At 43.2% G+C, this 24185-nt stretch overlaps 1 protein-coding gene across 1 annotated transcript; it reads right to left on the reverse strand.

Moving 5' to 3' along the window:
• Positions 1-645: 645 nt before the first annotated feature.
• On the reverse strand, positions 646-21634 carry SH3BP4 (SH3 domain binding protein 4). Its single transcript, XM_053470639.1, has 5 exons — positions 21542-21634; positions 10569-10787; positions 4943-7299; positions 3170-3358; positions 646-2225 (listed from the first exon to the last, which is right to left on the reverse strand). The coding sequence occupies exons 2-5, from the start codon at positions 10684-10686 to the stop codon at positions 2001-2003; spliced, it is 2889 nt and encodes a 962-aa protein (XP_053326614.1). The 5' UTR covers positions 10687-10787; positions 21542-21634; the 3' UTR covers positions 646-2000.
• Between the last annotated feature and the right edge of the window lie 2551 nt (positions 21635-24185).

Genomic DNA, 24185 nt, shown 5'->3' on the forward strand with positions numbered 1-24185 from the left:
ACCAAAAAGTAACCTATTTATGTCATTAAATTTTAAAAAATACAAAAATAATAACAATAATTCTGGAAAGGCTGAAGATAACATTTTGCAAACATGCAGTGTTAGACAAATATTCATAGTCAACATTTATACATACATGAAAAAGGTGAATATGTAAATATTACTTGCATGCAATTAAAAAGACCCACTGAAGTATACATTTTTAAAAGAACATGTTAATACCAAATTATGGAAAAAAATATGCCGCACAGCAAATGTTGGCATTATTAATATCTACTAGAAAACATGTTAAAGCCTTTATTTTACTGCCTTGAGTATAAACAGAATAGAATGACGAGTTTCAATCATTTTATTCATGATCAATGTGGTTATATTAATATTTCATACACTAGAATAACTTTATAAAATAGTACAGGTGCCATTGCCTTAAAGAATACACGTTACCGACTGATGCATATCCAGAAACCTGTACCGTTAGGGCCCCTACACATTTCTTTGGGGTACATGGCTCGAAGCCTCCAAAAGGGAGAGGACAAAGATAAAATAAACATAAAAAGGTGGATAGGAACTCCTATATATGACCTTTACATATCTGCTAAGCCACAAAAGCAACACAAATGTGAAAAAACAGACAGACAGACTCAATTTCGGTAGTTGACCTTAGATTTTTATTAGACTGTTATGGTGAATGAATGCGAGGTAGTTAGAAAATTGGTCAGAAGTAAAAAAGAACAAAAAAGTATAGAAACAGACGAGACCCTCCTCCTCTTCAGACATATTCTACCCATCCCCAAATATCACTGCTAGATATCCGATGGCTCATACCTTTAAAGAGGCAGTTGGAATAGATAAAAGGTTTGCCAAAAGACCAACTGTTAGCACAACAGGCGTATGCCAGACCACCTACAGCCAACAGGATAGGCAAGAGTGTCGCTCTAACACATGAATAAGGCACCAACAACCCACAGGGACTCGTGGAAAGTAAAGAAATTCAGAGAAGATGATAAAAAAACAAAAGCAGGCCTCATGCCAGCATGTCAGGCTATAGACGATCCCCAATCACTTCCCTGGGAACGGAATAGTTACATGGTGAAAAAGCGCTGTACAAATTCAGAGTATCACCCTTGTCCCATGTTAGACACTTAATTCTGTGTTGACAATCCCAGCCCTAAAACAGATTTATTGCTTTAAACAGGCACGTGTGACATTAGATTGTCCTGAAAATGCTGTGCGTGCATTCACAAGGCTTTGGGATTTATATACAATCTATAAAACTTTCTATGACATAATATATATACACACACTCAAGTCAAAAAAAGATAAATAAAAAAAACACATCATAAAAAATGTTACACAAAAGGACAGGGATATTCCTCACCGGAGCAAAGGACAAATAATAATGGTAGAAAAATTAAAATTTGTGCTTGTCCAGGATATGAAGGCAAAATGGAGCCAGGAGGAATGTTTGGCCTCCCACTTTATGCCTTTGGCTCAAGAATTGGTTTATTTACACTATACATTCAATTAGAGCCAGCAAAATCGTCCACAAGGGGGCGTCTGGAGTCATCCACTGCCACATGCGTCACGACCGATCTCGCAGCATGCGCTACAGATCTAATGTGCAAATCTCACCTTGGAGCTGCTGGCAGTGAAAAGATACGCATGTTTTTTGTGGTTACCAAGTTGGGACCATAAGACTGGTATAACAAAGCAGTTTTGTGGCGCCTGAAAAGGCATTAAAACGAGTATCTGTACAATGGATCGGTCAGTCAAATGTAGGTGCGCCCCATGATGGTGGGGGAAATACTGATCACCGACAGCTTATGCCTACATAGTGAAATACTATATATAACCCCACAGTCATGTCTAGTTATGCAAGGCCACTTTTTCAGTACCCTTTAGCATAGACAAGTTGGAGTCGATGCCTCCGAACTACTCTGCCAACAAAAAGCCACCATACGCATTTTGTAACTTAAAGAAAGGTGAGCTGCGTCCTGCGCTCAGATAACACAATCATCCTCTTCATGCGTGCTGAAGGCCATGGCTCTAAGAATTTCCAGGGAATTCACAAAGATTAGGGTCCCAGTCAGATGCTTCCACCTCTTGGTGATTGGGTTGCGCATTCTGTCTAGGCCCGTGTGTAGCTCTTGGATCACGTCTCGGTAACTGTCCCCCATCTGCGAGCTCCACGTCAGGAGAAAGTCATAAGCTGGCTTCCACATGGCCTGCGAGACAATCACATTGGGAGGAGAGAATAAAAAAAATATTTATATACAGTTTATTATTATGTTGATAAGTATTAAACTTAAGTAAATGTATAGAAATGGGGTAGACCTAAAAGTATGGGTCTACCTTAACTTATTCTATTTAACTCCTTATGGAAAAGGGCTGAAGTACACACTTTTACATTTTTCCTATGTCTTTGTTCAGCTGTTACTTCATTCTGTTCGAATTTAGGTTACCCACACAATTACATAAATACACAATAAAATACAATTACATGTAATACAACCGGTTATGTATAAAACATAAGGGATTATTCTTGCTTGTACCGTGAAAGAAAACCTGATGCATTATGTTGTGGGGCTTCTTCGGAGGTGAGAATAGAAAAAAAAACAGGCAATGTCTTAAAATTGAATAGAACCAGAAAAGGTGCCAAATAGAGGCCTTTTCAACCAAATATTGATTTCTAGAAGAAATCCTGTAAGAATTGATGATGTTTTGAAGGCAACGGGAGGCCACACTAAATACTGATGTGATTAATATTTTTCTTCTGTTCACTCACTTTGGATTTTGTTAAATGATAAAATTAAACTATTAGCATGTCTATTTTGTAAAGCATTCATACTTTACACCACTTTCTTTGACATCTGCACGTTACTGTATAATTATATATAGATTTTGTGCACATTAGGCACCCTAGGCCTTTTCGCAAGGATCATTCTGGCTTTTATGATGCAGACCCACCACCACAGACAAATGTTTTTTGGACATCCTTTTGCAAATTTCCTTTCCAGGATTTCTTTCACATGAGCGAGCCGCTGACGACATGCATAAAACGCTACCTTCCACACCATTTTGAAATGACTTTTGGGTTGGGTTACGTTACTAATAACAGCAGAGGTATCATTCATCTCTATTGCCTACACTTTGTGACAAGTCCATTTACCTCACTATCCAGCATTCCGTTTCTATCTCTGTGCGGGGCTTCATAGCCGTCCATTTGTTGCTTGGACACTTTTGACAGTTTTTCAGCCAATTCCCTCCAGCGCTGAGCGACCTCCACTGCCGTGGTTAGCAGAACAAAGTCCTGTATGAGACGCACCACTAGCCCCTGGCAGTCTATTTTTAGAAGGGCCTAAAAGGGAGAAAAAAATATGGAAGTTAAGACCACAGAAGCAGCATTCTCCATTAACATATAAAAATACACGTGTACACCACTGGAAGTGTCAGCATTATATCCAGAGAAACATCACACCAAAAAACAGCTATATTATCCTCACTCATCTTTTACTTCCAAAACCTAAGGTTGAAGGCATCTGGATACCAATTATATAACCATCATATTAATGTGCTATTGCCAATACATAATACTTTTAATGCTATTACATTAAATTCAACATATAATTTGGGAGAGTTACTACGCATTTGGACTCCTATATTTCCAAACCAAAAATATAAATACTTCAAGCACGGTAAGATGTCAAACAAGATGTACAATACAAAAAAAAACCAAAAAAAACATGTTCCCCCCCACAGTTAACAACTCCACACAACATTTACACTAAATGCAGAGGTTGTCTTCTACTCTGGCAGGGTGGGGAGATGCCACAAAACAGCTCATCTGTGGATGAAGGAGAAGCCAGGAATTGTCAGATATATCCTACATCCAGCTGGACATTAAAGGAGTGGTCTAAACTGTATTTAATCTATAGCTTGTGCCTTTAGTTTATAAAGTACACTATTATGGAAATACTATTTCTTTTAATTACATCCTCGCCGTGGTCTTTAACCCAACCATACAAAGGCTGCATGAACCACCTTTCGGTTTCTCCAAAACAGCAGTAATTTTATAGGAGTCACACAAACCCTGAGCTCGCAGTTATAGTTCCTACAGTACCCATAAGGGGGGGGGGGGGGTTCTAATATATTTACTGCTTACGTGTACCTATGTCCAGAACCGTGTGTTTATTTAGTGTATTGAACTTTAGAGTGGATGATTTGCGAAACTGACCGATCCATTTGAACTATTAGCTCCAGATACAGAAGATACGCTTTAAATATTTGCATTGCTGTGTTATAGATCATTTGCTTAGATCTTGATGGGCCTGAGTAGGTTCTAGCCAGATGGCTGGCTCAGCATTATTACGATATGCTGGCCCTGTTGCATTAGAAAAATCTTAATCGAAGAGGACCTAACTTTTAAAAAGTGAAGTTCAATATAGCAAGTGAAGATATAACATTATTAATAATACAGGATGGACAAAAGGCAGAGGGACACGCGGGTAGAGCATTTACATGAAAGCAAATAAAAGGTCAACACAGCAGAGTACACAGTCAATCATTAACTTGCAATGTACGCTGCAGTAGTGGTCTCTGTTAACACAGGGCCTATACAGAAAGCATTTCTGTACTCCTCGCTTGAAACTGGAATGATTTAAAATGAAAAGTAAGATGTGAGGCCACCCAACACTGCATGCATCATAAAATAATCTGTGACAGAGCCAGTTTCAGGATTCCTGCTACATTAGCGAGGCTTCTCTATGCCTAGTGCCAGTAGCAGAATATTATACACTATCCAAGCATTTTGCAACACCAATAAAATAGCACTGGCATCTCCCAATCATGTCTTTCATACCCCATGAAAACCCAAGTACCCACGAACCAAGCAGCCAAACAACCCGCACTACAAGCACAAAATAGAAATATGGAGTCATCTTACCGCTATGAGCTCTTTCTGGAATGATTTCTTTTCTTTGCCTTCATTGTTGTTGCACTCCTCTTTTAGCTTCTCTAGCACAGATGCAACTCTCTCAGGCTCGCTTTCTACCTCCACTCTGCAGAAGTAGGACAGAGGAAGGTTCCCATAACCCAGAGCATCTGCAAAAGCACGCCAGCTTCCAATGTTCTCCATAAGATGGGTTCTCACCGAGGCATAGATATAGGTTAAGAATTTGCATGGACGTAGAATCTGTTCCATCAGGGAACTTGTTGTCAACTCAGGACCAGAGAAGTAGTTTGGCTTTACTTTTCCTACAACAAGCACATTCTTTGCATGAATTAGGCCCACTTTACCCTGATAATAGCCAATGTACCACTCTTTGGTCCACAGCTGTCCTTTCAGTCGGATCTTCTCTTCACTCAGAAGACCCACAACATCCCCTTTCTTGTACTCCAGCAAGTACTGGTTCTTGCTTTGTCGTATAACAGTTTTCAAGAGCTTTCCATATTTCATATTGGATATTGGCCTGTCCTGGAAGGTAGGGTACTTGTATGTGACTGCTAGTGGAGAAAGGACTATCCTACCAACCTCTTTTTTCTTTAGAAATCGTCTTGGCCCTGTGGACTTACCACCAGCTTTTGGAGGTGGCTGAGGGGTCTGCACACAGTACTGGGACAGTATGTTGCCTAGCTCATCCCTCACTTGCACTCGTAAAGTAAAGTCAGATAGCTGTGCAGGATCTTGGCAGCTGATAGGAAAGATGAGCCGGCTGACCTTACCCAATTTAAGTTGGAATCCACGAACCATTTTACCCTGGTCTCCAGCTTCTACTCTGTAGTTCGTCATGTTGGAGAAGAGGCACATTTTGATGTCCTGAGGCCTGGGAAGAACAAACTGCTGTTTCCCCCACAGGTGCAGAGTCACTGGTGCAGAGTTGATCTGTTGACCTACCTCACTAACCAAAAGAGTTTTGGGGGCGCAGTCATGGCCAAATATGGCTACCACAGCTTTGAATAAAGGATGCATATGTTTAGGGCCATATAGTCCCACAGTAACCTTCTTACTAATATACTCCCACACAGTGGAAGGAGGAACAATGTGTTGTCCTTGCGCTACCATTACTAAATACATAACAGGCTCCAGGTTGTCCAGCTTCACTTGCACAGTGTCCCCATAAATGTAGGTCTGTGGCATCAGTGTGTAGGGTCCTTCCTTTGCATCGCTCCTTAAGCAGTTTATTTTTACTGAACTCATTGAAGCAATACTGCTGTGCAACTCGACAGACACTTTCACTTCCAAGGTGAGTGAGGTCTGCACCTCCATGTTGCTGAGCTTTACTTCCAGAACAGGACTGACAGTGGTACATTTGTCATTGTTTAGTTCAAGTGGGGGGTCCAGCAGGGCTTTAAGGGAGATCTGTTGTGTCTCTGTACCGGCTACATGACCTTCAGGTACAAGTATACTTATATTAGTGTCCGGTAGCTGCACGGCACCCCCCGAGCTGTCCAGCCTGCAGACAATACTGGTCTCCACAGGCTGTGTCTGACCCCATCCAGGATTCTGGCCCAGCATGTCCAGATCATGGCAGGACCGGGCCAGTTTGCGGTGATTGAGCCATGCAGTTCTAAAGTCTTCTCTGCTCTGGAATTGCTCAGGGGCTGGTGATTTTAGACCAGCAAAGAAACTGCCCGTGGCTGGACTATCAGATTTCGCCTGGAGGACGGACAGCTCGGAGAGGCTGTAGGAACGCTTGCTCCGGAAGAATGGGTTATCTCTCCTGGCAGGTGTGGGTTCTCCAACATTTTGATTGCGTCCAGTATGTGGATGTAGATCTAGGAGTATATCTGTACTGGTTTCTGTAGAGGTGACATTGGAAGTCGTAAGTGGATCAAAAAGCAGTAAATCGACTGAACTTTTTGTATCTGGAGTCACATTCTGCGAAGAGCTAAGCGGTCCATTAAGAAAGGGATTGGAAACAGAGGGTCGCATGAAAGGATTATTGTTGTGCGTCTTGATAGAGTTTTGGTTGAGAAAATCATTCCAGTCTCCAAGAAGGTCAAGCTCCTTCACACCTTCATCCACACTCTCCAACAACCCATCTATCATGCCACTATCACTGAGGCAGGAGTCGCGATAATTGAGGGGCTGAACATAGGCAGAAGGAATATAACCCATCTCCGTAGTGTTGTGGGCATACCACCAGTCTCCCCCAGAAGTATCCAGCACATATAGATGTTCACCCTTTGAAAATTTCAAGGTAGTGAAGTTGTTGGGACAATAATCCTTAATTGCCACAACCTCTTTTACATTCTCTAGAGATGCAGGGTCGTTGATGAGCAGAGAGCTTGGAGATAAAACTAAAAAGGTAGGAGAAAAAAAAAAAGTCAAAAACAGAAAATATGAAGATGCAAATTAATTTGGTCACATATATCGAGAGAACACCTGAGCAATTGTGGTGCAGAGTACTGCACTTAGAACAATCTCCAGAAACATTAATTGGTTTCTAAGGGAAAACCTCCACGTTTGCCCTTACAAATACAACCTAACAGGAACAAAATAAGTCATATCTAAAGCATTATATCCCACTGGCTATTGCACTCCTGTGATTATGCCAACTATCGATCAAGTTATTATATCCACTATAGACTGTAAACTCACAAAAGCAGGGTTTTTCTCCTCGTGTTATTGGTTTACATAATGAACCATTTAGGAGGTGATATTTTTGCAAAAAAGAAATGTTCAAAAATATATAAATAAAAATAAATGATATTTATACTTTTGCTGTGTAACAGCAAATTATGTTCATGACAACCAAACATGTTTACTGTAATCTAAGGAGTATGTATATGCCAAACAGAGACTAAAAAGCCTAAATCTGAGACACCACCTTAGCTGCCAATTACACATGAAGGTGACAACGAAGCCTGAAGGTTTATCAAGTGTCAATGTACAGTTCCACATAGGCGATGCACAAAGCATATATTTAAATATTGTACTTGAAAACAGTTCAGATTTTTACATAACATAAGGTTTTCATGTTGGCAATTTGTATATGTTCGAGGTATCATAGACCCCCGTGGTAAAAAACCAGAATGGCTCAACCATAAATACCCAGGCCAATGAAAGTCTATAGAGGAACAGATTTCGTTGGCTAAATAGTCCCTTAGCATTGCCTAGAAGAATCAGCTCAATGTGGAGTTTGAGCATGAAAGTCACCCAAAATATCACATGGCTGTAAACAATGGCAGTCTCAATGTCTGCAGATAAAAGGAAGCTTATCGGAATAAAAATCAAACAAGCACATTGCAACCTACATTATAGTATATAGCGCTGTATTTAATGCTCAAAGAAAAAGTACTTGTTTCCCCATGGGAGTTATCTATGTGTTTAGTTTAACTATGTGGGGCCAGCTCAGCCTTTCTTACAGACAAATTTCCTATTCCCTGCATAATGAATTGAAGGAATTAAAACCACAACTCTCCTGCTAGCTCCCATTTAGGACATAAAGCCTAAATATGTATTACAGAATATACCTAGTTAACGCTTAAATGGCAAACAGGAGTCATATCAAAACTGTACTTCTATACTAAAGGAGGTTTCTGTGGATTTACCAATGTCCTTGGGAAGCATGTCCATATCACTAGGCCCATGTGCTATCTCTGTGTGCTGAATGCTTACAAAACAAGCACATTGATCACCACCACTTAGATGAGCTACAGTCCAAGGATGATCATAGCACACACAACAGAGATCAACGGAATGGTTTCCAACTCATCACTCAGTAATTGTTCCTGGTCTATAAATGTATCTACTAGGGCTGCAACTAACGATTATTTTAATAATCGATTAGTTGGCCGATTATTTTGTCGATTAATCGATTAATCGGATAAAAAAATACATTATTTTAAATTGAAGAAAAATTGCAATAAAAAACGTACAATTTACACTTTCATCTCTTTATTGCAATGGCCTCTCTCTATTCACCTTCTTATTTTACTGACATAATAATAAAAGCTACAAGAACCCAAACACGGTGCTTCTCAAACTAGGTTTTAATACAAAGTTATTAGTAAATAATTCATATGCTAACTATTTTTCATATTTAATAAAAACTGAGAAAAAAGCCTTGTTTAAATTTTTTTTATTTACCAAACTGCCCCCAGTTATGCACATCTGACCCCCAGCTTGCCACTCTGCCCCATATATGCCAGATTCCACTGTGCCCCTGATATGCCTTATACTCCTTATATGCCAGTGATATGCAACTGAGCCCCCTGATATACCTTTTACCCCCAGATTTGTTTTATGCCCCCCTGATATGCCTAATATCGATATGCCTTATACCCCCTATATGCCCTGAAATTCATAATACCCCCCATACACCACTATAACTCACCCATACACCACTCTGGCTCCTCCCCCTCCCATACACCACTCTGGCCCCTCCCCCTCCCATACACCACTCTGGCCCCTCCCCCTCCCATACACCACACTGGCTCCTCCCCCTCCCAAACACCACTCTGGCTCCTCCCCCCTCTCATACTCCACTCTGCCTCCTCCCCCCTCCCATACACCACTCTGCCTCCTCCCCCGCCCAAACATCACTTTGGCTCCTCCCCTCCCATACATCACTTTGCCTCCTCCCCCTCCCATATAGCACTCTGCCTCCTCCCCTCCCATACATCACTTTGGCTCCTCCCCCTCCCATACTTTACTCTGCCTCCTCCCATACACCACTCTGGCTCCTCCCCCTCCCATACTCCACTCTGGCTCCTCCCATACTCCACTCTGCCTCCTCCCATACATCACGTTGGCTCCTCCCCCTCCCATACATCACTTTGCCTCCTCCCCCCTCCCATACTCCACTCTGCCTCCTGTGAACCTCCGTTTCTGACAAGACACCAGGGAGCCGGGTAGAGAGGCAGAGTGGCGTATGAGAGGGGGAAGAGCCAGAGTGGTGTATTGGAGGGTGGCTCCCATACACCCCTCTGACTCCTCCCCCCTCCCATACACCGCTCTGCCTCTCTACCCGGCTCCGTTACTGAAGGCACTTTCACTGCAGCTTCATAGAAGCCACAGTGTAAGTGAAGGGCAGTAACGGAGTCTGTCTGTGCGATGCAGATCCTCACCGGCTATCAGAGAGGATGATTCTCTGTCAGCCGGTGGGGGTCTGCATCGCACAGACAGACTCCGTTACTCACCTTCACTTACACTGAGGCTTCTATGAAGCTGCAGGGAAAGTGCCTGTCAGTAACGGTGCCGGGTAGAGAGGCAGAGTGATGTATGGGAGGGGGGAGGAGGCAGATGGGAGGGGGAGAGAGACGGAAGTGAGAGACCGGCCGACAGTGAGGGGAATCCAGGTCCCCTGCAGCGTCGCGGGGGATTTGGATTCCGGTGTTATAATCCGATCTCTGTTTGAGGTCGGATTATATAAGGAGAGGAGTTTTTCAGAGCATTTGCTCTGAAAAAAACCTCTTTTTATAATCGATAAAAATCGATCCGATTAATCGATGATGAAATTCGTTGACAACGATTTTCATTATCGATTATTATCGATTTTATCGATTAGTTGTTTCAGCCCTAGTATCTACACTTTATTAAGTAATTTAGGTGATACCACGCTCACCTTTGACATCATTTAAGTTGGGATCAGGAACTCCACTACTAAAGTCGATTAAGGTACCCTCTGATTTGCAGCGAGGAAGACCATTGGCATTGGCAGACCTGATCTTCTGAGCAGCCATTGTATAGTCTCAAGTCCTCTCCTTAGAGAAGCATGCCCCGAATCGTCCTTTCTGCTACCGGAATCCACTTCTATAGTCAGCACTCCAGAGATGCCCAGCAGCTGCAGAGACCAGAAAGATGGGAAAACATAAGTAAAACTCACACAAAACTGGCAAATCCATGGTGCTGGGTAAAACCCAAAAGGTCTTTCTCATCCTCGGTACGATTGAAGCAGAACAACTTGACCCATGTCCCCATACAGCACACACCATATATCAAGTAAACCCGCATTTAACAAGTTCAGGGACTGACCTGTTGGCTGAAAAGTTACATTATTGGGGTAGAGGGGAAAAATACCGATACACAAAACAATTAACATGCAGTACATTAAAAATGTCTGTAGCACCGCTTGAATACACGAACACGGGCTGGGAAAGAATGTAACATTCCATCTCGCTATAGAGAGCCATCGTGTACCGTGGGGTAACTTGCTCCATATTTACCATGAATATTGATTGCCCAAGGCAGAATCTCATCTTTATGTCAGCCCCAACCTCTCACTCCGTTCATGAAAAACATGTTACTTAGAGAGATCTTATGTTATCTTTATAGGGTCTTGAAAAAGCAAGCTGTTTAACTCATTCACTCACACAATGCAACATGCCAAAGCAGAATGAATGTGCCTGCAAAAACAGCAGAGGGCGCATCACAGGCCAGTAGTCTAGACAGAGGAGCTAGCGATCTACGAGTATCAGCACTGCTAACAGATGAGCCGAGCATAACATGTAATGTGGCGGCTGGTAGACCCTGTGTCCAAGATAGATTAGTATTTAGGAGGGATCGCATGAAGTTAGAAAACACCTAAATACACACAGCTTAAGAAACACCATCTGTTGCCCAATAGAAAATTAATACTGACTGGCAGAGGCTTACGAGTCACCGGTGTATGCTATAGGCTTGCACGGAATAGTGAAAAAGTGACACCATGGAGAAGGAGAGAAGAACAAATGAAAAAGAATCGGTATATACATATATATAAAAATGGGATTAGGGCTGCGGAGGCTGCAATTCTAATAGCTCAATGGCTTCTAAACTTAAAAATAAAGGAGTGAATCAAACAGTTATTTGGATCATTCAGTAATTCAGAGTTAATAAAATGTAAAAAAAAAAAAATAAATTTGAAGAACGGGCCATTCATTCTAGAATCTCCTTGAATCTAAAGACATAGCCCGTCATCTGACTCTCAGATGCTTACGCAAATCTGGAAAAAGTGATAAAATCTTTAAGTAGATAAGTGCCCAGACATCATAGCCCAACCCTTCTACAATCCCGGGGAGTAATTTTTTTTGCTATATTATACACCGCTTTCCATAGTGAACAAAATGAGAGCATGTTCTGCGCATGCTCGTAAGGGGGGGGGGTCTCGTTACACCCTGCGAAACTCAAACACATTCAGCCAAACACGTCTCCTGCAATGTAAATAAATGGGGGGGGCAGGGAAAGACCGTCAATGCGTAGGGGGATTTAGAGGAATTATGCATTTGCATAAAAAAGGAATGTTAATTTAAAAGTAACACTCAGCTATAATGCATTAAAGTGCATATGGTGGCTGGATTATAGCTTTAACTATGCATGATACAGGGCCAACCAAGTCATTCTTGCAGGATAGGCTCATTGGGGTTGGATGCATAGTGAAGTTGGCAAGATAACATACACAACTCCCCTATAAACCCCATGTTTAGTGAATACACCCCTTCATGCCCATAAAAAAGGTGTTGCCTTTATAGAGTGAATCCGGCTCCAGCCCAATACAGAATGAGAAGCGGGATTGGAATGTGCGAACGCGACGGACTTCCTGAGATCCAACCGGTGCCAAAACGCTGACTGCTAATTTAGAGACTCCCTGCAATGCGATTCTTGGTCTGAAGACTGAAAACGTAGAAACGGAGGGTTGTGGGTCCTCCAACTCCTGCCATGCCCGTAGAACCTGACAAAACGTCCGTGCCCACTGGCATTAGGGATTTCACTATATATGCAGGGATTGCCCATCAAGCCATGTGACCCCATAATGTAAAGTTTTGTAACATTACAAGGCTAACTGATTTTATACGGGGCTGTAAAAGATAAGCATTTCAAACAGTACACAATTGAGATAAAAGTGTTTACTCGCTGAAAGGAGAGCACTGGAGTCTGTTCATTAAACGGGGCAACACATGCAACCTCTCCCAGCGGGATGCAAAACAGGAGACTGAAGAAGTCTTAATGATTTAACTTTACATCATACGCATACCTGGGAACTTTTTGGCTCCGGCTACCTGGAGACCCCCCCTTGCAGGAATTTGGCCAGGAAGTCCAGCAGACAACCCACTGTTTAAAGTGGGCGGGGAGTGGGCGTGTCAATGATGTTCTCGCAACCCGGAGATGTGGAGAAGTGGCACTTCTCCCGAAGTCTCCAGGTGAGACCCGGAAAGTGCCCAAGTATGATCATACGAGGGTCGGCCAAGCTCTTCCTGCAACAGAAGCTCACTGGGGTTGGACCTTCAAGAAGATAAATCACATCCCACTCGCTTTAGTAAACCCCAAAAGTGAATGGATTTGTCAAAAAAAAAAAAAAACCCAGAAAGGATTTGTTTTATGAGACCACAGTTTCATTTCAGATTATTTTATAAAACCTTCCTTCAATATAATTCCTCTCAATTCATGCCATGCACTTATGGAAAACCTGGCGAGGACGTTCAGCGTACTGCATGCGCCGTACATTACTATAATGTACACAAACTCTATTTAAGTCTACTCGTTCGCTTAAACAAACCAAATGCAAATTCCAGAACTGGGGTCACAATTTTTTTAAGAAAACAAACAAACACAAGAACAAGAAAGTGAACAGCAGAACCTGGTCACAAACAAGAACAATACAAAGTCTACCCAGAAGCATCGTCATCCCCAGTATACAGACATATCATTTAGGAGTAACCCTGAAATAACTAAATATATTTTATTCTTCCCCGTGTCTGCGGTACCTTATTATAATTGATGAATCATACCATTTATAATTAAACAGACTTATTTAAAGGTACAATCAGACCAGACGCATAACTAAGGCGGTAACGCGACACCCGATCATTCTGGAGAAGCGGCTTCTAAGAGAGGTCAATGGACTAGTAAATAAAAGGAAAAAAAACGTCAATTACGTGCAACAAGTGGATCTGGAATAAGCAAGAATGGGAAAATATGGAAATACGGAGGAGGAGGGACAAGTGATGGCGAAAGAGCCGCAGAGTCAGGTGTGGATCTACTCTGTATGCTAATCGGGTGTCACTGTAATGGAGCACCACTAGGTCACGCGTGACATCTTTCTGCAGGCTCTGCGTGCACACACGTGACGTGGGCACAATTCACTAAGGGAGCATTTCCAAGCAATAGCCTGCGCTCGCCGCGTGTATTTATAACACAACAGGCTGCTCCATGGCCCAACACCCAGTGCTAACCTCTCAAGGCTGCTCGGTTTTTCCACCCCCCAGCTCTCCATCACTCAATGCTGTTCCCTTTGTAACCGTGCGGGAGCAGCTCCTTTCCGGTTTACACTCACACAATAGCTCCGAGCTATAAATACTCATTAGTATGGGTAGACAGGGTGGATGTGAAGTCTAAAGTCTCCTCCCAGCCAGGGGGTCTCCAAGGAAACCCCATCAACGCCATGCAGGAATGACACCTCGGAGAGACATTGCGAGCCGAGCCGCTCTACTTATGGGACCTGGAGAGTTAACCCACCATTCCCCGCAAAGCAGAACGGTCTGTCGTACCCTGGGTGGGAGCCGTGACCCCGCACCCAGAGGCTCACTTCCTGCCATGGCAGGCTAGGGGAGAATTGCTATTCTGTATCCAGGGACACATTTTCACCCATAATAGAAACTGGCCCCATTTGTCTCAAACACAAAGACCCTCAACAAGCACCTCTAGTGTTAACTGTTTAGTTGCCAGAAATTTGAACCTCTTAACCTAAAAATGCCTCATGTGGCACGGTTGCCAGATATCACATTTAAAACTACACAGTTTGGTATGTGGGCATAATTATTTTTTTTTATAAAGTTAATTAACTTTATAGCATGGGCAATAGAGATTAGACAATATAAGCGATATAAGTGGTACAATTACTGCAGTGTTCCTGCTGGTTGTTCCAGTTTGTAGCCCTTTGTTCATATACCATGTAAGTTACTGGGATGCAGTATTTTTGATAAAAGCCCCCTGGCAACCCTCACCACACCTTGTACTACAAGAATCTATAACGTCTAGCCAAAGCCTCAATGACCCACACCATTATTACCCGCTGTACACCACTATGGTGTGTGATGGCGCTATATAAAATACATAATATTACCTTATATGAGTGGATTGAGGACGGGTGAAAGTGATGGGAGTTGTATTCCAACTGCAACCTCCAAGTGCTGCTGCTCAGCCCCGGCTTCTATCCTCTTGGCTCCTGAATAACTCTATCAGATAATTATAACCTTTCACTATTTGCTAAAGGACTATAATTCCCATCAATAAAAAAAAGCTAAATTATCTTATCAGAGGTCAAAACCTTTCAGTAGAAATAATCACAATATAAACGTTACCCATGTTAGGTAAACATATTTAAGTCGTAAACACAAAACCGTTACGTTAGTATGTCTGGTTTATGCGTTTCTTCCTTAGCGAACAGAACTATTTAAAAATGAAAAAAAAATAAATCAGTGCTCTGAGTTTTGCTGGCACTGCCAGGGTTAATGTGTACCTGGAAGTCCCTAAATCCTAAACAGGTGGCAAGTGGAGTCGCCCTGATCCCGTAATCAGGAACGGCAGGTGTTTGGAAAAGGACTGAGTGGGGGGGGGGAAATAGACATGACCTGGCATATATATATATATATATATATATATATATATATATATATATATACACACTATATATCTCTCATGAGCTGCACACACAGTCAGACCCTGATGCTCGTCACATTTCATCAGGGCCTATTAATAGAGGAGCAGCTGCGGTCTCTGTAACCGCTCACATTCCCCCTCCCAGAAAACTTGACCCCCTGCAAATCTGATGGCACATAGGATCTTGCCGGCTGCACAGTGTGGTTACCAAGTACATTGAGACACAAAACATGCCCAGACAGATCCCCTCAGAATCACTCATAAAAAGGATTTAACCCCTTTTTGCTTACGCTTCATGCCTGTACAAGAAAGGGTTAAATAGTTGCTGTGGAGCCCAGGGTTACTCAAAATAATGAACACATTTTTGATGTTTTATCTTTCTCTCCCTCCTTAGATCCCCACAGCAGGCTCTCCATGGCGACATCCCTTACTCAATAGAGCTTTTCAGAGAATCTCGAGATCCAGTTACTATAATCAGGGTAATGGGCAGTTACAGAATGTCAATCAACCTGTGGTTCATATTGGCTCTTTATTTGATAGTCTGGGCCACTAGCCCATTCGATACACCGGCATGTTAGCTAGCCCAGCAGACTAGTTAGCCAAGGGCAATAATAGGTTATTTTGGGGTTCAGCACTGTAGATGAGAAGGCGTTGTGTGCATGAACACGCACCAAATGCACCGGCCATAATACCAGGGTGCCCGAAACAACCACCCAAAAAGTAAACACCAAGGAATTTGGTGAAGCTTAACCCCTTCGTTACCAAGACTTTTTAGTGCCATACTTACTGTACATTTTTACCATAAATGGATTTAATAGAGACTCCTCTTTTCCATGTTTGATATACCCACATCATACATCCACAAAATAATTGCACTAGTATGTAAAAATAAAAATCTATTTTTATTATTTTAAAACACATTGATCCTTAAAATGTAGTATTTTTAATACTGCTGGCTTAGGGGGTAAAGAATGGGGAGTTATATTTTTTACATGGCAATGGGATGTTGTTTTTGCACGGTTATCAGTGCAAAATGGATAGAGATCCCCTTAAAACGACATCATAGATCTCACCATTATTATTTTTTTTTTTTACTTTTTCCCTTTGTGGGAAGAGGGTGAAACGTTCACTCTCTTTCCTCTGAACTTCCCTGCACTGATCACAATGTGAAAGCAAGGCTCAATGGACTTCTGGGTCTATCCTGTCCTCCAGCAACCTTCTGGTGGGCATCATCAATGACGGTTACCAGAAGGTAATGCGTTATTGCATTCCGGCTAGTACGTCCCATCGGTAATCCTGCCACATCTTTTGAGGGCCTACCTGTACGTTTATAGGGTAATGAAGGGGTTGAGATTGTGAGGAGGGCCCTCTTTACCCAGAGTCTCAGGGTCAGTTTCTTCATTTTTGGGGCTCCCATGCCATGTTCATTTTATGTGCATTTTATTTTCCAAGTGTAAAAATATGTGAAAGACCAGGAGGCTAGCGTTCCAATGGAAGGAAACACTGCGGGGTTGAATCCTACACCAGGCAATAAGGAAGAATAGAGCGCGAGAGCCTGAATGAGCGCTCCGAATAACTGCGCAGAAGACAGGAGGCACCCTTCATTAGTAAGTAAATGTGCGCCATTTATACGTTTATCAGTGGGACAGGGATCAATACTGCAGCACAGTACGCCTGTCCCTTTAGGTCTACCTCACACACGTGGAACATGCTTTGGGGGTTTCTTAGACAGGTCGAAACCTTCAAATCATAGACTACTGCATACATTATGAACAGGTAACCCCAATGCATTAGTTGGGTAAAGGAACAGTTATTTTGGCAATGGCTGTTGCTTTCGATTTATCCTAACTGTCCTTGTTTCAGTCTGCTCCCCACCAAAGGAGATCCTCGCTTTTAGGATCGATGGCGCATTAGTGCCTGCTCAGCAGTCTAGCGTGCTGTGGGAAGTTCCCGGAGCTCTCCTGAACAGAGAAAGAAGAAACTGACCTAGAGACCCCGGGAAGCAGAGCTTCACCCAGAGGCTCCGGGTCAAATCCAGAGAGCTCCCGGGTATGCAGCTTTGAACCAAAGCATGCAGTGATTAAGAAACATGCTCTTCATGCAAAAAGTTCACCTTTTTTATATATTAAAAACAAAAATGTTGTTTGCAAAATTGGTTCCTTTTTAACAATTCTTTATAAATTAACAGATTTATAAAGAAAAAGAAAAAGCCAGTTTACGTGCCTACCAACGCAGTCTTGTGCCTGGTCTTCTGGCAGGAGCGAACGTTACAGTCAGCAGGTTAACAAACTGGCCTTTTAATATATGCAACACTTACTTTAAAGTAAAAAAAATAAAGTTTAATGCCACTCTTAAACCTCACATATTACTGAAGCTCTTGGTTTTAGTGCATAAAGCCCCCTAAAGAGCACAGTTACAAAGCCAAGTACATCAGAAACGAGACAAGACACAGCCACGGTTGTAGAAGCGATGAGGAAAGACTCAATATGAAATAAATAGCTTCACTTGCGTAGCGAAGCAAAGGGGCACTGAGCAGGCACAGCAACAGTTAACATGTTTCGGAAGCAGTAAGCGGATGGAAGGTCTGGATGGAAGAGAATTTGGCCTTAATCCCTTCATCAAAAGAGAAAGCAGAACGCCGATCCTTTCCCTCCTCGGGATACCAATCGGCCAGGACTTATGACGTATTAAATCTGTCAACGTTCCCTCAAATTATTGGCATCATACATACTGCCGAGGCTGGCGGTCATGTATGCAATTCGGTCACTTGAACTAACTTTTTATATAAATTCAAAATGTCGCAGGCCAGGCTCTTATACCTATCCCCACATATTGCTCTAATATATTAACCCCGAACGTGTGGATTCTGGAAAACATACTAGGTCTGGTAAATAAGTATATTATATATCACTGCCCCCATGTACAATTATGTTGCCTCCTATCTGATCGCGTCCTGCTTATACATGCACGTAGATGTCCGGGGAGGGAGGGAATGGGGGCAGCAAAGAGAAAGGAAATGCCAGAGCAGTGAGGGAGTTGGATAACCTTGGAGACCAGATAGAAGACAGAGTAACCTCCAGGTATATGTACACCATCTGGGGGGGCGGCAAACAAATACTTCTAGCAAGACGGGTTAAAAAAAAAAAAAAAAAAAAAAAAAAAGTTAGCATCAAGAATTTGTCAAGAAACATATCTGTGTACAGCAAAGCCTTACAACATCTAAAGGAGCTTCACGGATCACAACCCAAGCAACGGTTCCTCGAGAAACAAGCGCCCACTGACACGTTTCAGTGAGTAGTGCTGCATGGGAGAGCTCATGATCACAAGCTATCAATTCATCCAAGACAGCGGATGGAGGAGTAAAGCTGGCCACAGGGTCCGCACCAATGTTGTTTATGGTGGACATTGAGTGGGGTCTGTGGTGGACAATTTAATGATGTTCTATGGACCTTCAAAAACCATGCCATGGACACCGATGTCCTTGTACGGACACTTCGCCCATCCCATGTCTGTGAAAGGTCCATATCTATTGTCTCACATAGAAACACGGTGCTGAAGATTCAGCGTCCCCACTGTGGAATCGTCAATATTTCAACACTAGGAACAGTCTGGTCCAAAACAAGGATGGCTAGACTGTTCCTTTAAGATCTACTTTTTAGTTTGTTTGCAACGGACGTTTCAGTTTTATAAAGACATATTTAACACAGAAGCTTCAATGAAAACCCCCGACCGGAAAGAGAGCTGTAGAGAGATTTAACAAAAGAGAAAATGTAAAAATGAACACCTTGGAGGGACTCGGCGTGCTGCTCGGCACATCTGCACCCAGCAAGCGTACACCCGCAGGTGTTTCAGCTCTCACGTATCCCTCTGAGACGTGGCAAAAGATGTTTACTTAACGAGACAAAACCCATTAAGAGCGAGGTGGTGCGGAAAAATTCATAGTGTTATGACTAGTGTATTCGATTACTACTGTTATACTGTATGTGTGTAAACCAAATGCATCCCACAAGGGTTTACGATGTACCGCAAGCCCGACACGGAAAAACTACAGGTCACGGGTTACTTAACCATCACCATACATGACACCGTCCAAAACACCATAAAACACACAAAAAAATTATAGTCATAGATTCATATTAAATGGACCGTCAAATTATAGGCTTTGAGAGCTGCATGCAGACAAGAGCGATACACAATGCAATCTGATTTCAAGGGAATTAGAGGAATTATGGAACCGACAGGCTTCCATACCTTAATGACCAAATCTTATACCCATCACACAAGACGTCATAGAAACCTGTCCGGTTACAAGTAAATATGTGACGCCTGCTAAGAAGGTTGTGCAGTGAAGGAGCAATGAAACCCAAAGGCAGGTTTATTGTATTAAGGGGATGTGTTACCAGGTGGAATTAAGTTTTGTGACATACTAATATCCCGAAGACCAGCACCCAAACGGTTAAGCTTCTCTGGCAGGCTGAGGTTAAGAGTAAGCCCCGTATGGCGAGCCTGGGCCATACAGACACATTGCCAAGGATACGAGGCGGCGGTCCCCCTTTCTTCACTTAACGAGGGGCAAACAAAACACAAGATGGCCAAATATATCCATGTAACAAAAGGGGCCAATAAAACCCACCCATGGGTAGCCCCCCATTTAAACAGTGCTACAGGTTACATAGGAAACGGACGGGCCCAGCAGGCTTTGAAAACAATGACAATAAATATTTAAAAAGTTTTAACCGCAGCTTTTTTTTTTCTTTTTTTTTACCATCTTGTAAAAGTGAATTGTACAGCTTCCTAATTACATGCTTATTAAAAGAAAAAGTGGATTACGCTAAAATCTAACAAAAGCCATTACAAGTAGATGCCAAAGGCAACTAAGCCCAAGGAAGATGGTGTGGATTTGATAGGCGGTCGTTAGGATGTGTCCTGGGGGCCAGAAACCGGACAGCCATTAAACAGAGAACTACAAATAAAAAAAGGAGATCATGGAACAGAGTTCCAACTAGCAGATCCCACCAAGTACAATACACCCCCTGCTGCTCAAGGCCAGTGGAAGCCAAGTGTAGATAAATGCATTCGGTCAGTGTCTGGGGAGGAAAAAGGTGCATTAAAAAGCACATTACTGAGGAGGGGCAGTTTAAGTTAAAGTGTATTATTTAGTAGAAAACCCCAGCAGGAATAATCACACACATCAGGCATGAACTTTTTGGGATGGTAATAGTTGGCATTGAGAATACCATTTGCCTTTCATCAAGAAGGCAGACTAGTTGGCATTGTATGTTAATTTGTAACCAGTCTACAGAAAGTAAACCCTGCATGGGATACAATAAAGTGATTGTCTATGATGAGCTGGGGTCCGCCGGTACGCGCAGGGTTAATAGATACAGGGTTACGTTCCCGTGTAAGATCAGCATTCTGCCCCCAAGGTGTCCGAATAAGAGAAGAATCAGAAGAACATTCCGATGACATGAGCTTTCCGGATCCCTCCCCGAGGACACAAGGAGGGAGGGAAGAGCCCAGCATCCAGATGGGGGGGGGGGTTCAGCAAGGAGCACACATGGGGTTAACGTGACACAAAGTGTTGTGTATACAACATAAGATCAGTTCAGACAAACACTTTCTCAAGTGCAGCTAAAGGGATCGGGGCATTAACCTACCCCCCCCCCCCATGGGCACATGCCACCGACACTGACCACTAACACACAAATGCCAGCCACAGCACCAAGTGTCTCTGCCACAGAGGCGAAACCCACGCAGGATTCCCACGATCCACGGCCGCGCAGGCAGCTCTCGGAAACATATGGCCATACAGATACTAAGCAGCGCCATACATTGTCGATTTAACCACTTCGCTGCCGCGCCGGGCTTGCAGTTACTCCGCACCGCCCAAGCCATACAAACTCAGCTCTTTAACTCTCTCTACGGAGGACACCTTGCTAGGTTGCCACGACGGCTACTTACCTCGCAGTAACAGCATGCTCCGAGCTCCCCGTCAGCACCGCTCCATCCCCGCTACCTCCACTTGTTTCCACTAATCCAGAATGTACAGCTCTGTCCGCTTTGAGAGGAGGAGTGGAGGCAGGATCCGTCCCCGGGGGGTGGGCTCTGAGGAGGGGAAGTCTCACACTGATGGGAAGAGGTCCTTATTAACCCTTTCTGGACTCTTCTGATCGGGCACTACATACACCGCCAATAAAATACGGTACATAGAGGCTGTCATCCCGGAACTATAGTTTATAACAATGAGGAATTGATAAGGGCTTTGTTAGTGTAAGAGAAAGTGCTGCCTTTAGCTGGAGTTTATATCTTGTATTGGGCCAACATAGCAAAAAAACATGTAAACTTACCTAAGCTTGGAAGACCTCAGACGTCTCTGCCTCAGATGAAATGAGCAATTGGTAGCGTGACAATGCCTTCTACGTTCATAGATTAGTAAATACATGGATGTATACATGTAAACAAGACATAATCTGGTCGTGGATAAAGATGGTTATTCAACATAATCAGCTTTAGAGTGAAACAGAAATATATACACATCAAATAAATAAACTAGGAATGCAAGTGATGAATATAATGGGTGGAAGGAGGACTAATCCCATCTGGATGTTCTCCAAACACAGAACCGTGCCCCCCCCCATTAGTTTTTGGGTGTATCTGATCCATTGTAAAATGGGACAAAAGATTATCAAGAAAGAACAATTCTGGTGCAAAGGCTTAGGAAATAGTAATGCAATCACCTCTGTAAATAATGGACTCTTCCGATTGCCCCACTTTTGCCATTGTGCCACAGACTCGCCTTCTATAATCACCGCCGGTGTGTGATTGTTAAGAAGCAGAACGCTAATTAATTCTTAGACGAACCGAACACTTGGTAGCGAACGTGTGAATGAAGCTGATCTAATATTGCGGCTTAACTCAACACTAGGCTGGATAGATGCCCCTGGAGACTGTCCACTGATTGAGACCTCTGCCCCCAGATACCCTCTGCCCGGTAAATGTGCCCTGAACATGTATTAAGTATAGAGGCAAAGGTAGTAACCAGGTCTATGGCTCTACATGCTGTGGTATTGGCTCTAGACAATGGCATTACACCAATCCCCAGAAGCCACGTTATTCTACTGAACATCATGTCATATAGTGGTGTATTTAATATATATAATAATTGTTTGCCAAGTGTCTCAATGTTATCTGTAGCTTGGGTAGAAAGCGGTGGGACATTGTGTTGCCACCCACACGGTTACCAGGGGTGATCTGGCCCAGAGGGGCATAGACCCCCTCCTCCTGGGTCAGGTCAAAATTCTTCAAATAGGGCCGGTCTGACATAGACTGTCCCACTGGGGCCAGTAGATGGCACCTTCACTGCTCAATGAGAACCTTCACTTGGATTGTTCGGAGTTAAACACCATTGGGTCACAAGTGACAAGTGAAAGCCACGGTGAAACTGGGTCCCTGAAGGCTCAGTAATGGTATCAGTGTGGGGGTTTATGCCTTCTGGCCACCCCTCCCCCTTGAAGACTTCAGAAGGTCCCCTGTTGAGGGGATTCTAGAAGAACTGGTCCTCCCTAGACTTCGATGTAGGAGGGAATGAAGAGGCCGCATATCCCCTGATGGAAGTGCAGCCTCAGAAGACAAAGATCGGGGACCTGGTATCCACGATGGCCCTACCACTTTTGGTGCACCAGATCACAATTTTTGTTCCTCACGTCGGAATATAGTAGACAACAGAGGAGCAAAAACCTCAGGGTCCAAGAAAAAAAAATCAAATTGTTCCACTCAGGGAAGTGTGAATGCAGTGGGGTGAATCCATTGTCTAGATGTAGACTATTATAGGCTAATGATCAGGAAAACTGGTTCTTATCTGCCGTCAAATTCTGTTTCTATGAATCCTTAGTCAGGGAGAGTCTCATATTTTAGCTGATTTGAGTCGCTCAAGCACAGAAACATGAAAATCTCACGCACGCAAATAAAATGCAGAAAAGGATTCTTTATATTAGTGCCAGTGCGTAAGAATGAACTGTGAGAAAGGCTTAACGCATTTCACGCCCCAGCTGACGCTTACTCATAAGCTCACCTGACAGAGCATAAGAGAAGCCGAAACAGCAGGTCTGGTTTGCTAAAATGTAGACTTTCCCGAGAAGACACTCACAGTAGGGCAGGAGTCTGAGTCAGCTCACTTAGAAAGTTATTGTCTCATTGGAACTTCCATTACTAGCATAGCTGGGAACTTCTAGGCTCCAGGTATCTGGAGCTCTCGCTCTTCAGGGGAGTGGCTTCATGAGGGGTGGGATTAACCACTTGAGGGAGTGGGGCTAGCCACGTACTTGGGCGAGCCAAGCCTCACACATCTTAAATTAGCATGGAGGAGGGAGGGGAATGGGGGCGTTAGTGGGCGTGTCTAAACACCGCTCCTCCAACCCAGAGATTGAGCACTGAGACCCTGAGAAGCGTTGTTTTGACCACTAGCCATTCTAGCAGCATTACTCATACACTTACACTACACTCTTTTTTTTAGCAGCACTAAACCTAGAACACAAGGCTGCTACAGAGTCTAGACCCTCTCAGGGTTAATTACTGTATTTGTGTGCTGTGCAGTTCTATCACTACG

This window comes from Spea bombifrons, chromosome 7, assembly GCF_027358695.1.
Source record: "Spea bombifrons isolate aSpeBom1 chromosome 7, aSpeBom1.2.pri, whole genome shotgun sequence".
NCBI classification, from domain to species: domain Eukaryota; kingdom Metazoa; phylum Chordata; class Amphibia; order Anura; family Pelobatidae; genus Spea; species Spea bombifrons.

Coding starts and splice junctions, on each gene's coding strand:
- SH3BP4 (XM_053470639.1), bottom strand. CDS start 10,686: ATGGCTGCTCAGAAGATCAGGTCTGCCAATGCCAATGGTCTTCCTCGC. Junction 7,300..10,568: donor CAACTTAAATGATGTCAAAG/GTGAGCGTGGTA, acceptor CTACCTTTTTAG/TTTTATCTCCAAGCTCTCTG. Junction 3,359..4,942: donor TCCAGAAAGAGCTCATAGCG/GTAAGATGACTC, acceptor TCTCCCTTTTAG/GCCCTTCTAAAAATAGACTG.